This window comes from Macaca thibetana, chromosome 1 (assembly GCF_024542745.1).
Source record: "Macaca thibetana thibetana isolate TM-01 chromosome 1, ASM2454274v1, whole genome shotgun sequence".
NCBI classification, from domain to species: Eukaryota; Metazoa; Chordata; class Mammalia; order Primates; family Cercopithecidae; genus Macaca; species Macaca thibetana.
Window position 1 is genome coordinate 44,085,710 of NC_065578.1, and position 13,521 is coordinate 44,099,230.

The window sequence follows — 13,521 nt, forward strand, 5'->3', positions numbered from 1 at the left end:
CCTGGTACATGATAGGTGCTGTTAAATCTTTTTCTTTCCTCTCTCTTCCTGCTCTGAAGGTCCAGCCCCAAGACTATAAGCACTGCACGGCAATATCAGATTCTAACACTATAAGAGGGTGACTGTAACCGTGGATACTTCTGGACAAGAAGGAAGTAATCAGTCTCAATTCTCCCTGTTAAGGAGACTAATCTTTAAGTCTCTTAAAGAGAGAAAGATAAATTTGCGGGGGGCGGGGGGGGCGGGGTTGGGAGAGGTTCTGTACTAAAAGGAAATCAAGACTAATCCTGGTATATATTGCCTGGCATATATTGCCCATGGCTTTAGCTCACAAAGTTGGCATACTGGCATATTGCTTGAGGCCTTCATAGGGTCAGTGCCAATCTAGGGCCCTGACTCAGGTCTAGGAGCAACTCCTACTAAGGCAAGCAAAGAGCTGGGCCAATACCTGGGCTTCTAGATCTCCTAAGAGATCAGCTTCTTTAGGCTTAATCCAGCTGACATTGTAAAAGAGGGAGGAACACTCAGTTATCAAGAGGTATCACAGTCACAATACTCAGACTAAGCTCTGCTTTGGCCCTGGACATAGAATCCAACACATTTTGAATTAAAATGTTCAACAGATTCTGTGGAACATTCATCTATCATACCACATTCAGAAGTGGATAAAAAACTTGTAAAGTGTGTATAGTTACTAACTTCTCATCAAAGAGAGTACAGATTTTCTTCTCTCTGCAGTTCTCCTTATAGCTTTTCTGCTTAGTCAACTGTGGAAACCCACCTCTCTTCTTTCATTATTATTAATACTAAATCGCTTCTGTTACCTGTCACTACATCTCCTTTCCCCCATTCACCAAGTATATAGTGAATGCCTTACAAATCCAGGTAGCTATCCATTCTCAAAGAATTTGAGTGGAAAATGTTAACATGTAAACAACTAACAAAACCTAAGTGTGACTTTGTAGAAAACATGAAGCTTTCCTACATAAAGAACACAGGGTAGAATATGTTAACTCTCAGAGGTGAAATATAACAAAGGATTGCTATAGCAGTCCTTTCTTGAAGCTGGGTCTCCTAGGTTTACTCTTTCCATTAAAAGGAGTCATCATTTGATGACCAGATGATTATAAATGCCTCCTACTTATCTTGAAGAAATCTCTTTCCCATGCAGAATGGTTTATGTTCACTTGCCAGGTTGCATCATTGCTTATTTCCTGTAAGACTATTCTGTTTAAAGATTTGTAACTCCCTGCTCAGCTTTCAAGACCTTCTACATGCTGCTATCTACCACCAACCAATTCAATCCCATCTCCCACAACTTTTCAAAGACCTTCACTATTCCAGCCAGGAACAAAGACTCTCCCTCAAGTAACATTCCAATTTGCCCTGCTGTGCCTTTTTACTTTTTCCAATATATTGAAATATATCAATTTTCAGTATATGCTCTTTGATTGCAGCAATTCTGAGAGGTGAAGGTAGATGCGGGGAGGAAAGAGATAAGGGTCTCCTAAACAGATCTGGAGGTGGGGAAACAGTATGTGCTGAGGCTCTGTATCATTCTCTACTGCAGCAGGTTCTGGGAAAGTCCCATTTGGCAGAGCTTCTGGCCAGGACCTATAGCCGTATCACCAACTTCAGGTTTGTCCTCAAGGTACACACACCATTGCACTACACTTGCCAGGTGTGGGAATAACTAACTGGTACTGGCCAAATGAGCTACAAATAAGCCATAACAACCAGGATGAGATGACTAGGTTTGCTGTAAAACTGCCTGCATATACAGACACTGAAAGCCACAATCCTCTTGGATAGTATTAAGAAAATACTGTCAGTTTTTTGTAGGTGTGATAATGATATTAAGGTATTTATTAAAAAAAAAAAAAAGAGCCTCTCTCTCTCTCTATATATATATGTATACGTAAAATATATATCTATTTTAAATATCATCTTTATCCTGGAAGGGTCCTTTCATGCTGAAATATATTTACAGATGAAATTATATCAAAATATTTACAGATGAAATTATATCAAAATGCCTTGCTTTAAAACAATTTACGGTAATGGGGGGAGAGAAATGGTGGCATATATAAAACAAAATTGACAATGAGTTGATAATTGTTGAAACTGTGTGATGGATACATGGGAGTTCATTATTTTCTTTACTTTTGCATTTATGTGAAATTTTCCACAGTAAATCATTTTTTAAAAAGTCATCCTTTCTAACACAGTTGTGTCCCCTCTGCCCATCAAGACCTAGGCTCATTTCGTATGACTTCATTTTTATTTGAGAGTGAAAAATAAACTCTTCAATGGCCAAGAGTTAATTTCATTTTTGGAATACAAACAGCCCAGACTGGTCACTGAGAAATAGGTCTTGGATCACCCTCTAAATCTTGGCAACAAGTTACCCTGCTATCTAAAAAGCAAGGTCTCCACGTTCCACCATGGAGTTCAGGCTGTAATTTCTATGAGGGCAGGGCCATATCTGTCTATTTATCATTGATCCCATGGTTGATTTAGCACAATGCCTGCCTCATAATGAGTGCTTAATAAGTATGCGTTGATGGAATGAAAACATTTTTCAGAGGTCAGAAGGGAGCAGGGCAACAGTGTCCTTGGTAGGGGAAACAGAGATATAACAATCCTTGGGAAAGCTTTCTAAAAGTCCAAATGATTTGTTTTACCATTGGCTCTACATGGGCCTCCCCATAGGAACTTAGCAAGTGTTGTGGGGGGTGGGGGGTGAGGGGTAAGACACTGCAAGAAAGATCATACTGGGCAGGGGAACAATCCTCCTTCCTCTTAATATTCTGATATATATTCAAGTCCATCAGCCAAAGGCAGAGCTAGCATTTAAACTCAGGTTCTCTGGCCGGGCGCGGTGGCTCAAGCCTGTAATCCCAGCACTTTGGGAGGCCGAGACGGGTGGATCACGAGGTCAGGAGATCGAGACCATCCTGGCTAACACGGTGAAACCCCGTCTCTACTAAGAAATACAAAAAACTAGCTGGGCGAGGTGGCGGGCGCCTGTAGTCCCAGCTACTTGGGAGGCTGAGGCCGGAGAATGGCGTGAACCCGGGAGGCGGAGCTTGCAGCGAGCTGAGATCCGGCCACTGCACTCCAGCCTGGGCTACAGAGTGAGACTCCGTCTCAAAAAAAAAAAATAAATAAAAAAAAAATAAAATAAACTCAGGTTCTCAAATTCTTTTCTCCAGATGGTCTGAGATACCTCTTCCTACCGTGGTATCTGTTCACCTAGATAAGTTTCTGCCTTGAATAGCACTGGTGAACTTTCCAAACTTATCCAGCAGTCATCAAGGGAAGCTAGCTGCTCCTATTCTTAACCATGCAGTTATTAAATCTTTTCCCACCTGTTCCTTTGAGGACTGTAGCTGCTTTTCTTATAAAAAATCCTTGAGATTAACTGCAAAAGGGGTTTTCTCTTTGAAAACTCAAGTCCAGTGATCTGCCAAACACAATCTCTGGAAACTATTTAAGTCCTACAATTCTGTTCTCAAAAAAAAAAAAAAAAAAAAAAAAAAAAAAATCAGAAAGTGTGCCACATTTTGTTTCTCTGCACTCATTGAAGTGGACTTCTTTTCTAAAATTGGGGGGAAACTTGCTCTCCTTCTTCTCTTCTGTGGTTAAGTCTCTAGCTCTTTGCTAAGAGGGCCCATCTATAGGATAACTGCCTAGGAGAAGAACATGTAATTAGAGACAAATAGCATAAGGGCTGTGGAGCTCGATCCTGTTGAAGGAGGGAAGAAGAGCCTGGAACTGGGCAGAAAGAGGCACCATGGGTTACTACAAGTGTTACAAAATATTTTGTTGACGTATTATAACACACGCTGCAAAAATACAAGCAGGGGACTCTGTGGTACAGATAAAACAACACTATGTTGATGACATAATTTCATTTCTAAAACAAAAATGAGAACTGTGCTATTGTGCTATTTTTAGAAACTGGTTATCTAAAATATGAAGGTTTAAAACTTAAAGAATTCACAAAGTAGCTAGTTAAGCACTGTAGGTTTGACTCTACCACCCTTTTTCTTACCCATTTTCCATTAGGAAATCCACGACGTATTTTTTTAAACAGTAGAGGTGGGCATCCACAAGATCTGTGTGGAAACGTATTCTAGGGTACCTGCCAAAAAAAGTAAGAAGAAGAAGAAGAAAGAAGAGGCTCACAATCAGGTAACATGGTCTCCATTCTATTATTAGGTAGTAGGCACTGGTAAGTTTATGAGGGTCACAGCCATGCTGCCTACACCCCTTTCTGGGGAGACCAGGACAGTGGACCCCAGCCCTGATTCTACCACATAAAAGGTCTTTTCCCTAGAAACCCTATGGCATACTTTCTGAGGCTTTTAGGATTCTAAAGAAATCTGGTGAGATATCATATCATGATAATCTACCTTCTTCTATTCGATCATTAACATTTTTTTTTTTGAGACAGTCTTGCTCTGTTGCCCAGGCTGGAGTTCAGTGGTGTGATCTCAGCTCACTGCAACCTCTGTCTCCCAGGTTCAAGCAATTCTTGTGCCTCAGCCTACCAAGTAGCTGAAACTATAGTTGTGCACCACCATGCCCAGTTAATTTTTGTATTTTAGTAGAGATGGGGTTTCACCGTGTTGGCCAGGCTGGTTTTGAACTCCTGGTTTCAAGTGATCCACCCACCTCAGCCTCCCAGAGTGGTGAGATTCACAGGTGTGACCCACTGCACCTGGCCTCTATTATAAATTCTTATACACAATTCTTGTAACAAACATTTTCCTGCTTCTTACCCTAATTATCCTACTTTCCCCAGACCATACCTTAGCCATGCTTTCTTTTGCCTCCATGATTTGGTATGTATTCTCCATCTTCGCAGAAGATGGAGTAAAATTATATGAACAATCCTAACTTCCTACTCCTACTTATTTCTCAGGACTCACCCCAGGATACACTTCCTGTAGGAATCCTTCACTGACAACAGTGAAGTCTGTGCTCCCTCAACACTTGGTATCTACCTCGATTGGATAACTTAACATACAGTAAAGAAACAGACTATTTACTTTCTCTCTCTCCCACTAGACTGAATTTCAGTAGAGCAGAGATTTATCTTCACATCCTTAGCACTTAGCATTATGCCTGACACAGACTAAATGTCCAATAAATAGTTGTTGAATAAACAAATAAATGAATAAATTAGGTCAAATTAAGGCATCTGCCTAGGTTTAAAAAATGCCACGCTGGTAACGTCTGGGGTCACTTTATTTAATAAAAATAAACACCCAGGGAAGAGAAGGGGAGTATGGTTAAAAAAAAAAAAAAAAATTCCAGTCATAGATGCCTGGTTGTCGTTTTTCTTCTAACTCTGTGTTGCTTTGCTTTGACTGCCTTGTAGGTTTTTATTTTTATTTTTAGAGACAGAGTCTTGCTGTGGCTGGAGACAGCCACTTGTCTAGGCTGGAGTGCAGTGGTGCAATCATTGCTCACTGTAGCCTCTATCTCCTGGGCTCAAGTGATCCTCCTGCCTCAGCCTCCTGTAGCTGGGACTGCAGGCATGCACCACTATACCTGGCTAATTTTTTTTTTTTTTTTTTAAATTTTTAGTAGAGACAAGATCCCACTATGTTTCTCAGGCTGGTCTTGGACTCCTGAGCTCAAGCAATCCCCCTGCCTTGGCCTCCCAAAGTGCTGGGATTACAGGTATGAGTCACCACACCTGGCTGCCTTATAGTTTTAAGGAAAATTATTATCATGGGATCTAGATACCCCAGAAGCAATTTATCCAATAAGTCATGGTGTACCAATCTGGGCTTCTATTCTTCTGCGAAAAGTGCAATATAAGAGTCAGAGACTTGGGAATCCCACACCCATACCATACACAAGCTAATTAATGTATACAATGAGGATGAAGAAGAAAGTAAAAGGTACTTTCACGGTTTAACTTTCTGAAATTCTCAAGTTCTACAAAAGTCCTCAAGGAATAGATTGTAGCAAATGTGGGTGTGACTGTAGCAAATACGATTTGTGGTACCAGTGTTTCACTTGAACTCTACATCTTAATATTTCTTTCTTTTGATCTAACCAATTTGAAGAGTTGCAATCTCCTGTTCACTCCCTTGGTTTATAAATTCCTTTCATCATTCATACACTCCATATTATTTAATCTTCACAACTACCTTCTGAGGTAGATGTACTACTCTAATGTTTATAGTTGAGTCAACTTGTACTGATCGAGCCAGGATACAAATAACTTAAAAGTCTGAATAAGTATCTTCTAAACTGTTACCAATCCCTAGTATATATGGCATAAAATCTATATGGTATTTTATAAATGCTTTTTCAGTTTTAAAAAACTCTCGTTCTTCCATTTTTTATAAGACAAAATGTTCCAAAAATGTAACTGATATACTTAAGGATAGAGATGTAACTAGCTACCAAGCTGGAATATGATGCAGGAACAGAAATGGATGATTTGGAATTTTTTTTTTTTTCCTTTCAGGTTAAATGTGTAGTGAATATAAATCTTGGCACTGGGACATTAATGACATTTAAGTTACCAAAAAGGAGGTTGCCTTATTTCATTTTATTGTTTTTATAATTATATTAGAAATAAAGATTGATATTTTAAAACAAAACCAAAAACCTCAAAGAGGTACCAATGAAATGTGAATAACTGGCTTATGGCTCTGGGCCAGGATGATGTTTTGAGTCTATATATAATACAGAAAGAAATCAATAAATGGAAGTAAATAAGATATTTATAAATAGTTTTTTTTTTTTTTTGAGACAGAGTCTCGCTCTGTTGCCGAGATGGAGTACAGTGGCGTGATCTCAGCTCACTACAAGCTCTGCCTCCGGGGTTCACACCATTCTCCTGCCTCAGCCTCCCGAATAGCTGGGACTACAGGTGCCAGCCACCAGGCCCAGCTAATTTTTTGTATTTTTTTTTTTAGTAATCGGGGTTTCACCATGTTAGCCAGGATGGTCTCAATCTCCTGACCTCATGATCCGCCCACCTCGGCCTCCCAAAGTGCTGGGATTACAGGCGTGAGCCACTGCGCCTGGCCAATTTTATGTTTTAAAAAAGAAAATATGGCCAGGTGCAGTGGCTCATGCCTGTAATCCCAACACTTTGGGAGGCCGAGGCAGAAGGATCGCTTGAGCTCAGGAGTTCAAGACCAGCCTGAGCAACATGGTGAAACCCAATCTCTATAAAAAATACAAATAGCCAGGTGTGGTGGCATGACATGCATCTGTAGTCCCAGCTACTAAGCAGGCTGAGGCGGGAAGATTGTTTGAGCCTGGGAGATTGAAGTTGTGGTGAGCCATGATCATGCCACTGCACTCCAGCTTAGAGGACAACAAAGTAAGATCCTTTTGTTTTGTCTCAAAACAAAACAAAAAACAAAACAAAAGACCATCATTTGCCAACCATAGAAAAAGTCCACTGCAAATCACTTAAACCAGGAGCTGGAGGTTGCAGTGAGCCGAGATTGTGCCACTGCACTCCAGCCTGGTGACAGAACAAGAACTCATCTTAAAAAAAAATAAGTCCACCGCAATTTTAAAAAGTCCATTGCAATAAAAAATTTATCGGAATCCTTTCGATGAATAAATAAAAATGAGAAATTATATAAAAATTTAACCTTCATGATCCGCCCGCCTCGGCCTCCCAAAGTGCTGGGATTACAGGCATGAGCCACCGCGCCTGGCCAATTTTGTGTTTTAAAAAAGAAAACATGGCCGGGTGCAGTGGCTCACGCCTGTAAAGTCTATAAGACCTCTGAAGAACCACACATTTTTCCTTCTCTTCACCTAACTCTTTAAATTAAAAAAATGATTTTTATTTTTAACTTTTTCTTTTGGAGATGGAGTCTCATTCCATTGCACAGGCTGGAGTGCAGTGGCGTGATATCGGCTCACTGAAACCTCCGCCTCCTGGGTTCAAGCAATTCTCCTGCCTCAGCCTCCTGAGTAGCTGGGATTACAGGTGTGCACCACCACGCTGGCTAATTTTTGTATTTTTAGTAGAGACGGGGTTTCACATGTTGTCCAGGCTGGTCTTGAACTTCTGACCTCAGGTGATCCATCCATTTCAGCCTCTCAGAGTGCAGGGATTACAGGCGTGAGCCACTGCGCCTGGCCTGAGCACAATTCTAAAAGTGTTACTCTGTGTGTGTGTATTTGTGTGTGACATGGTTTGGCTCTGTGTCCCCATGCAAATCTCATCTTGAACTGTAATCCCCACGTGTGGAGGGAGGGAAGTGATTGGATCATGGGGGCGTTTTCCCCCCATGCTGTTGTCATGATAGTGAGTGAATGCTCACAAGATCTGATGGTTTATTTTTTGAGATGGAGTCTTGCTCTGTCGCCCAGGCTGGAGTACAGTGGTGTGATCTCAGCTCACTGCAACCTCCACCTCCCAGGTTCAAGTGATTCTCCTGCCTCAGCCCCCAAGTAGCTGGGATTACAGGTGCCCACCACCATGCCCGGCTAATTTCTTTTGTATTTTTAGTAGAGACGGGGTTTTACCATGTTGGCCAGGCTGGTCTCGAACTCCTGACCTCAAGTGATCTGCCTGCCTCGGCCTCCCAAAGTGTTGGGAATACAGGTGCGTGCCACCATGGTTGGCTAATTTATTTTTTATTATTTTATTTTTAGTATAGATGGGGTTTTGCCATGTTGGCCAGGCTGGTCTCCAACTCCTGACCCCAGGTGATTGACTGCTTGGGCTTCCCAAAGTGCTGGGATGACAGGTACAAGCCACTGCACCTGGCTGAACTCAGAATTTCTGCTGTCAATTTCACCTTATCCAAAATTCTCTCCAAATTCTTTTTCTTTTTTTTTGAGACAGAGTCTCACTCTGTCACCCATGCTGGAGTGCAGTGGCGCCATCTCGGCTCACTGCAAACTCTGCCTCCCGCGTTCACGACATTCTCCTGCCTCAGCCTCCCAAGTCGCTGGGACTACAGGCGCCCGCCACCACTCCTGGCTAATATTTTGTAATTTTAGTAGGGATGGGGTTTCACCATGTTAGCCAGGATGGTCTCGATCTCCTGACTTCGCGATCTGCCCGCCTTGGCCTCCCAAAGTGCTGAGATTACAGGGGTGAGCCATCGCACCCGGCCTGTACTTGTGATCTGATTATCTTCATTTGTTCAAAAGTTATCCTTTCTAGCCAGGTGCCTTGGCATTGCACCTACAGTCCCAGCCACTTGGCAGGCTGGGGGTGGGAAGATCACTTGAGCCTGGGAGTTTGAGGCCAGCCAACACAGTGAGACCTTGTTTTTTTGTTTGTTTTTTTTTAAAAAAGTAGGCCAGGCATGGTAGCCCTCACCTATAATCTAAGCACTGTGGGAAGCCAAGGCAGGAAGAATGCTTTGGCTCAGGAGTTCAAGACCACCTGGGCAACATGGAAAGGCCCTGTCTCTACTAAAAATTTAAAAATTAGCTGGGTGTGGTAGTGTATACTTGTGGTTCCAACTACATGGGAGGCTGAGGCAGGAGGATCACTTGAGCCTGGGAGGTCGAGGCTGCAGTGAGCCATGACTGTGCCACTACACTCCAGTCTGGGCGCCAGAGGGAGACCCTGTCTCAAAAGAAAAGAAAAAAAAAGTACATAATGCAGTACTATAATGCAGTGTAATTGTAATAGGGAAGATGAAATTACTTCTGAAAAATGATTTTTGGAATTAAACACTCCTATGAATCTACCACTGCAGACTAGGTATGATGGCTCACACCTGTAATCCCAGCACTTTGGGAGGCTGAGGTGGGCAGATCACTTGAGGTCAGGAGTTTGAGACCAGCCTGGCCAATATGGTGAAACCCTGTCTCTACTAAAAATACAAAAAATAGCCGAGTGTGGTGGCATATGCTTGTAGTCCCAGCTACTCGGGAGGCTGAGGTGGGAGGACTACTTGAACCCAGGAGGTGGAGGTTGCAGTGAGTTGAGAGTTTGCCACCACACTCCAGTCTGGGCAACAAGTGAGACTGTCTAAAAAAAAAAAACAAAAAAAACCTAGATTCAGTTGTTCACACCTGTAATCCCAGCACTTTGGGACGCCGAGGCAGATGGATCATCTGAGGTTGGGAGTTCGAGACCAGCCTGGAGTTCGCCAACATGGTGAAACCCCGTCTCTACTAAAAACACAAAAATTAGCCAGGTATGGTGGCGCATGCGTATAATCCCAGCTACTCATGAGGCTGAGGTAGGAGAATCGCTTGAACTTGGGAGGTGGACGTTGCAGTGAGCTGAGATTGTACCACTGCACTCCAGCCTGGGCGACAGAGTCAGACTCTTTCTCAAAAAAGAGGAATCATACAATATTTATCCTTTTGTGACTGGCTTATTTCATTTAGCATAATGTTGTCAAGGTTTATCTGTGTTGCAACATGTGTCAAAATTTCCTTCCTTTTTAAGGCTGAATACATTCCCTTGTATGTATAGACCACATTTTGTTTATCCATTCATCTGTTGATGAACATTGGGTTTCTTCCACCTTTTGGCCATTGTGAGTAATACTATGAACATGGGTGTACAAATATTTATTCAAGTCTCTGCTTTGACACATATACTTCTTAAAAAAATTTTTTTAAGGAAATAAAATTTCGAATATGCATAAAATTCAGGATAAATTCTCATATATCCATCAATCAGGTTAAATAATTTTCAACATTTTGCCAATCTTTTTTATTTTTATTTTTGCTATAGTACTTATCATGAGTTGAATTGTGTTCTCCACAAAAGATATTGAAGTCGTAACCCTCCAGTACCTGTAAATGTGATCATATTTGGAAACAGAGTCTTTGCAGATGATCGAGTTAAGATGAAGTCTTTTTTTTTTTTGGGGGGGGCCATCAATCCAATATAGGTAGTGTCCTTATAGAAAGGGAAATTTGGACACAGAGACAGATATGTAGAGTGAAGACGAGGTAGAGATATGGGGAGAATGTCATCTATAAGCCAAAGATGCCTGAGGCTACTAGAAGATAGGAGAGAGGCATGAACAGATTCTCCCTTACCACCCTCAGAAGGAACCACCTGCTGACACCTTGGAATTTGGACTTCTGCCCTCCAGAACTGTAAGACAATAAATTTCTGCTGTTCTAAGTCACCCAATTTATGTACTTTGTTATGGCAATCCTGGCAAACTATACAGTATTTTAAAGCAAATGCCAGATATTGTGTCATTTTACCTATAAATATTTCAGTATGTGTAGTATATATTTCTAATTGCTAAGAACTTTACAATATAATTTTGATGTCATTATCAATGATTTAATAATGTCATCTAGTATCCTATCTGTATTGATTTGTCTTTTTCCATCTGGTTTATCTGATTTGACATCCATTAAAGTTCTCACATTACATTTGCTTATTTTATTTTATTATTTATTTATTTTTGAGACGGAGTCTCGCTCTGCCGCCCAGGCTGGAGTGCAGTGGCCGGATCTCAGCTCAATGCAAGCTCCGCCTCCCGGGTTCACGCCATTCTCCTGCCTCAGCCTCCTGAGTAGCTGGGACTACAGGCGCCCGCCACCTCGCCCGGCTAGTTTTTTTGTATTTTTTAGTAGAGACGGGGTTTCACCGTGTTAGCCAGGATGGTCTCGATCTCCTGACCTCGTGATCCGCCCGTCTCAGCCTCCCAAAATGCTGGGATTACAGGCTTGAGCCACCGCACCTGGCCTGCTTATTTTATTTTTTTGAGATGGAGTCTTGCTCTGTGACCCAGGCTGGAGTGCAGTGGCGTGATCTTGGCTCACTGCAACCTCTGCCTCCCAGGTTCAAGCGATTCTCCTACCTCAGCCTCCAGAGTAGCTGGGGTTACAGGCATGCACCACTACACCTGGCTAATTTTTGTATTTTTGGTAGAGATGGGGTATTACCATACTGGCCATGCTGGTCTCGAACTCCTGGCCTCAAGTGATCCGCCTGCCTCAACCTCCCAAAGTGCTGGGATTACAGGCATGAGCCACCGTGCCTGGCCACATTTGCTTAATTCATTTTTAAAAATTCCAGCTGGGTGAGGTGGAGCATGCCTGTAGTTCCAGTTACGGGGAAGGCTAGTCTGGGCCTGTCTCTCTCTCTCTCTCTCTCTGTGTGTGTGTGTGTGTGTGAGAGAGAGAGAGAGAGAGACAGGGTGCTCTGTCGCCCAGGCTGGAGTGGAGTGGGGCAATCACAGCTCACTGTAGCCTTGAACTCCTCAGCTCAAGCTATTCTCCTGCCTCAACCTTCTGAGTAGCTAGGACTACAGGCACGCGTCACCATGCCCAGTTAACTTTTCAGATTATTTGTAGACAGGGTCTCACTATGTTGTCCAGGCTGGTCTTGAACTCCTGGGCTCAAGGGATCCTCCTGTCTTGGCCTTCCAAAATGTTAGGATGACAGGCATGGGCCACCATGCCTGGCTGAGACCTTGACTCTTAAAAAAAAAAAATTTCCCTTTCTTATTTCCCTATGAAGCCATTAATCTGTTAGATTGGGTCACCTGTCTCATAGAACATTCATGTTCTGAATTTGGCTGATTGCTTTATTTTAGTGTCTTCTAGCTTTATTTATTTACTTATTTATTTATTTAGAGCTGGGATCTTACTCTGTCACCCAGGCTGGAATGCAGTGGCACTATCTTAGCTTACTGCAGCTTCCAACTCTTCAGTTCAAGCAATCCCCCTACCTCAGCCTCCCAAGTAGCTAGGACCACAGGTGCAAGCTGCCACACCTGGCTAATTTTGTATTTTTGTATGGGGCTTCACTATGTTGTCCAGGCTAATCTTGAGCTCCCAGCCTCAAGTGATACTCCTACCTTGGCCTCTCAAAGTGCTGGGATTACGGGCATGAACCACTGCACCCAGCCTATGTCTTAAACAAAACAAAACAAAACAAAACAAAACAAAAACAGCTTTATGGAAGTATAATTTACATACCATAAAATTCACCTGTTTTAGACATACAATTTAATGATTTTTAGAAAATGTACAGAGCTATGAAACTATCACTACAATCCAGTTACAGAACATTTACTTTACTCAAACGATATCACATGACTGTTTATAATCAAACATTCCCCTTTCCACCTCATTAAAGACCTTCTGCACAGCAAAATAAACTAGCAACAGAGTAAACAGACAACCCACAGAATGGGAGGAAATATTCTCAAACTATGCAACTGACAAAGGTGTAATATCCAGCATCTATAAGGAACTTAAATCAACAAGCAAAAAACAAGCCCATTAAAAAGTGGGCAAAGGACATGAACAGACACTTCTCAAAAGAAGACATACAGGCAGACAACAAACACATGAAAAAATGAGGTGGACTCTTAGTTCTGTTCCATAGATCTGTATGTCTGTCCTCAATATCACTAATCATCAGAGAAATACAAATCAAAGCCACAATGCGATACCACCTCATGCCAGTCAGAATGGCTACTATTAAAAAGTCAAACAACAACAACAACAGATGCTGGTGAGACTGTGGAGAAAAAGAAATGTTTATACACTGTTGGTAGGAATGTAAACCAGTTA

At 42.1% G+C, this 13,521-nt stretch overlaps 2 protein-coding genes across 3 annotated transcripts in view; one reads left to right on the forward strand and one right to left on the reverse strand.

Annotated features, from left to right (window-relative positions):
- The window catches only part of EIF2B3 (eukaryotic translation initiation factor 2B subunit gamma), a 349,397-nt gene that overhangs the window by 40,147 nt on the left and 295,729 nt on the right, over positions 1-13,521 (reverse strand). For both annotated transcript variants that reach the window (XM_050799440.1, XM_050799449.1), the window contains one exon: positions 4,058-4,147. In XM_050799440.1, the coding sequence (XP_050655397.1) occupies positions 4,058-4,147 (90 nt within the window). The remainder of the gene's footprint in view (positions 1-4,057; positions 4,148-13,521) is intronic.
- Positions 232-13,521, forward strand: part of UROD (uroporphyrinogen decarboxylase) — a 133,412-nt gene continuing 120,122 nt past the window's right edge. The window contains exon 1 of the mRNA XM_050800072.1: positions 232-241. The gene's annotated coding sequence lies outside the window, so the exon portion shown is untranslated. The remainder of the gene's footprint in view (positions 242-13,521) is intronic.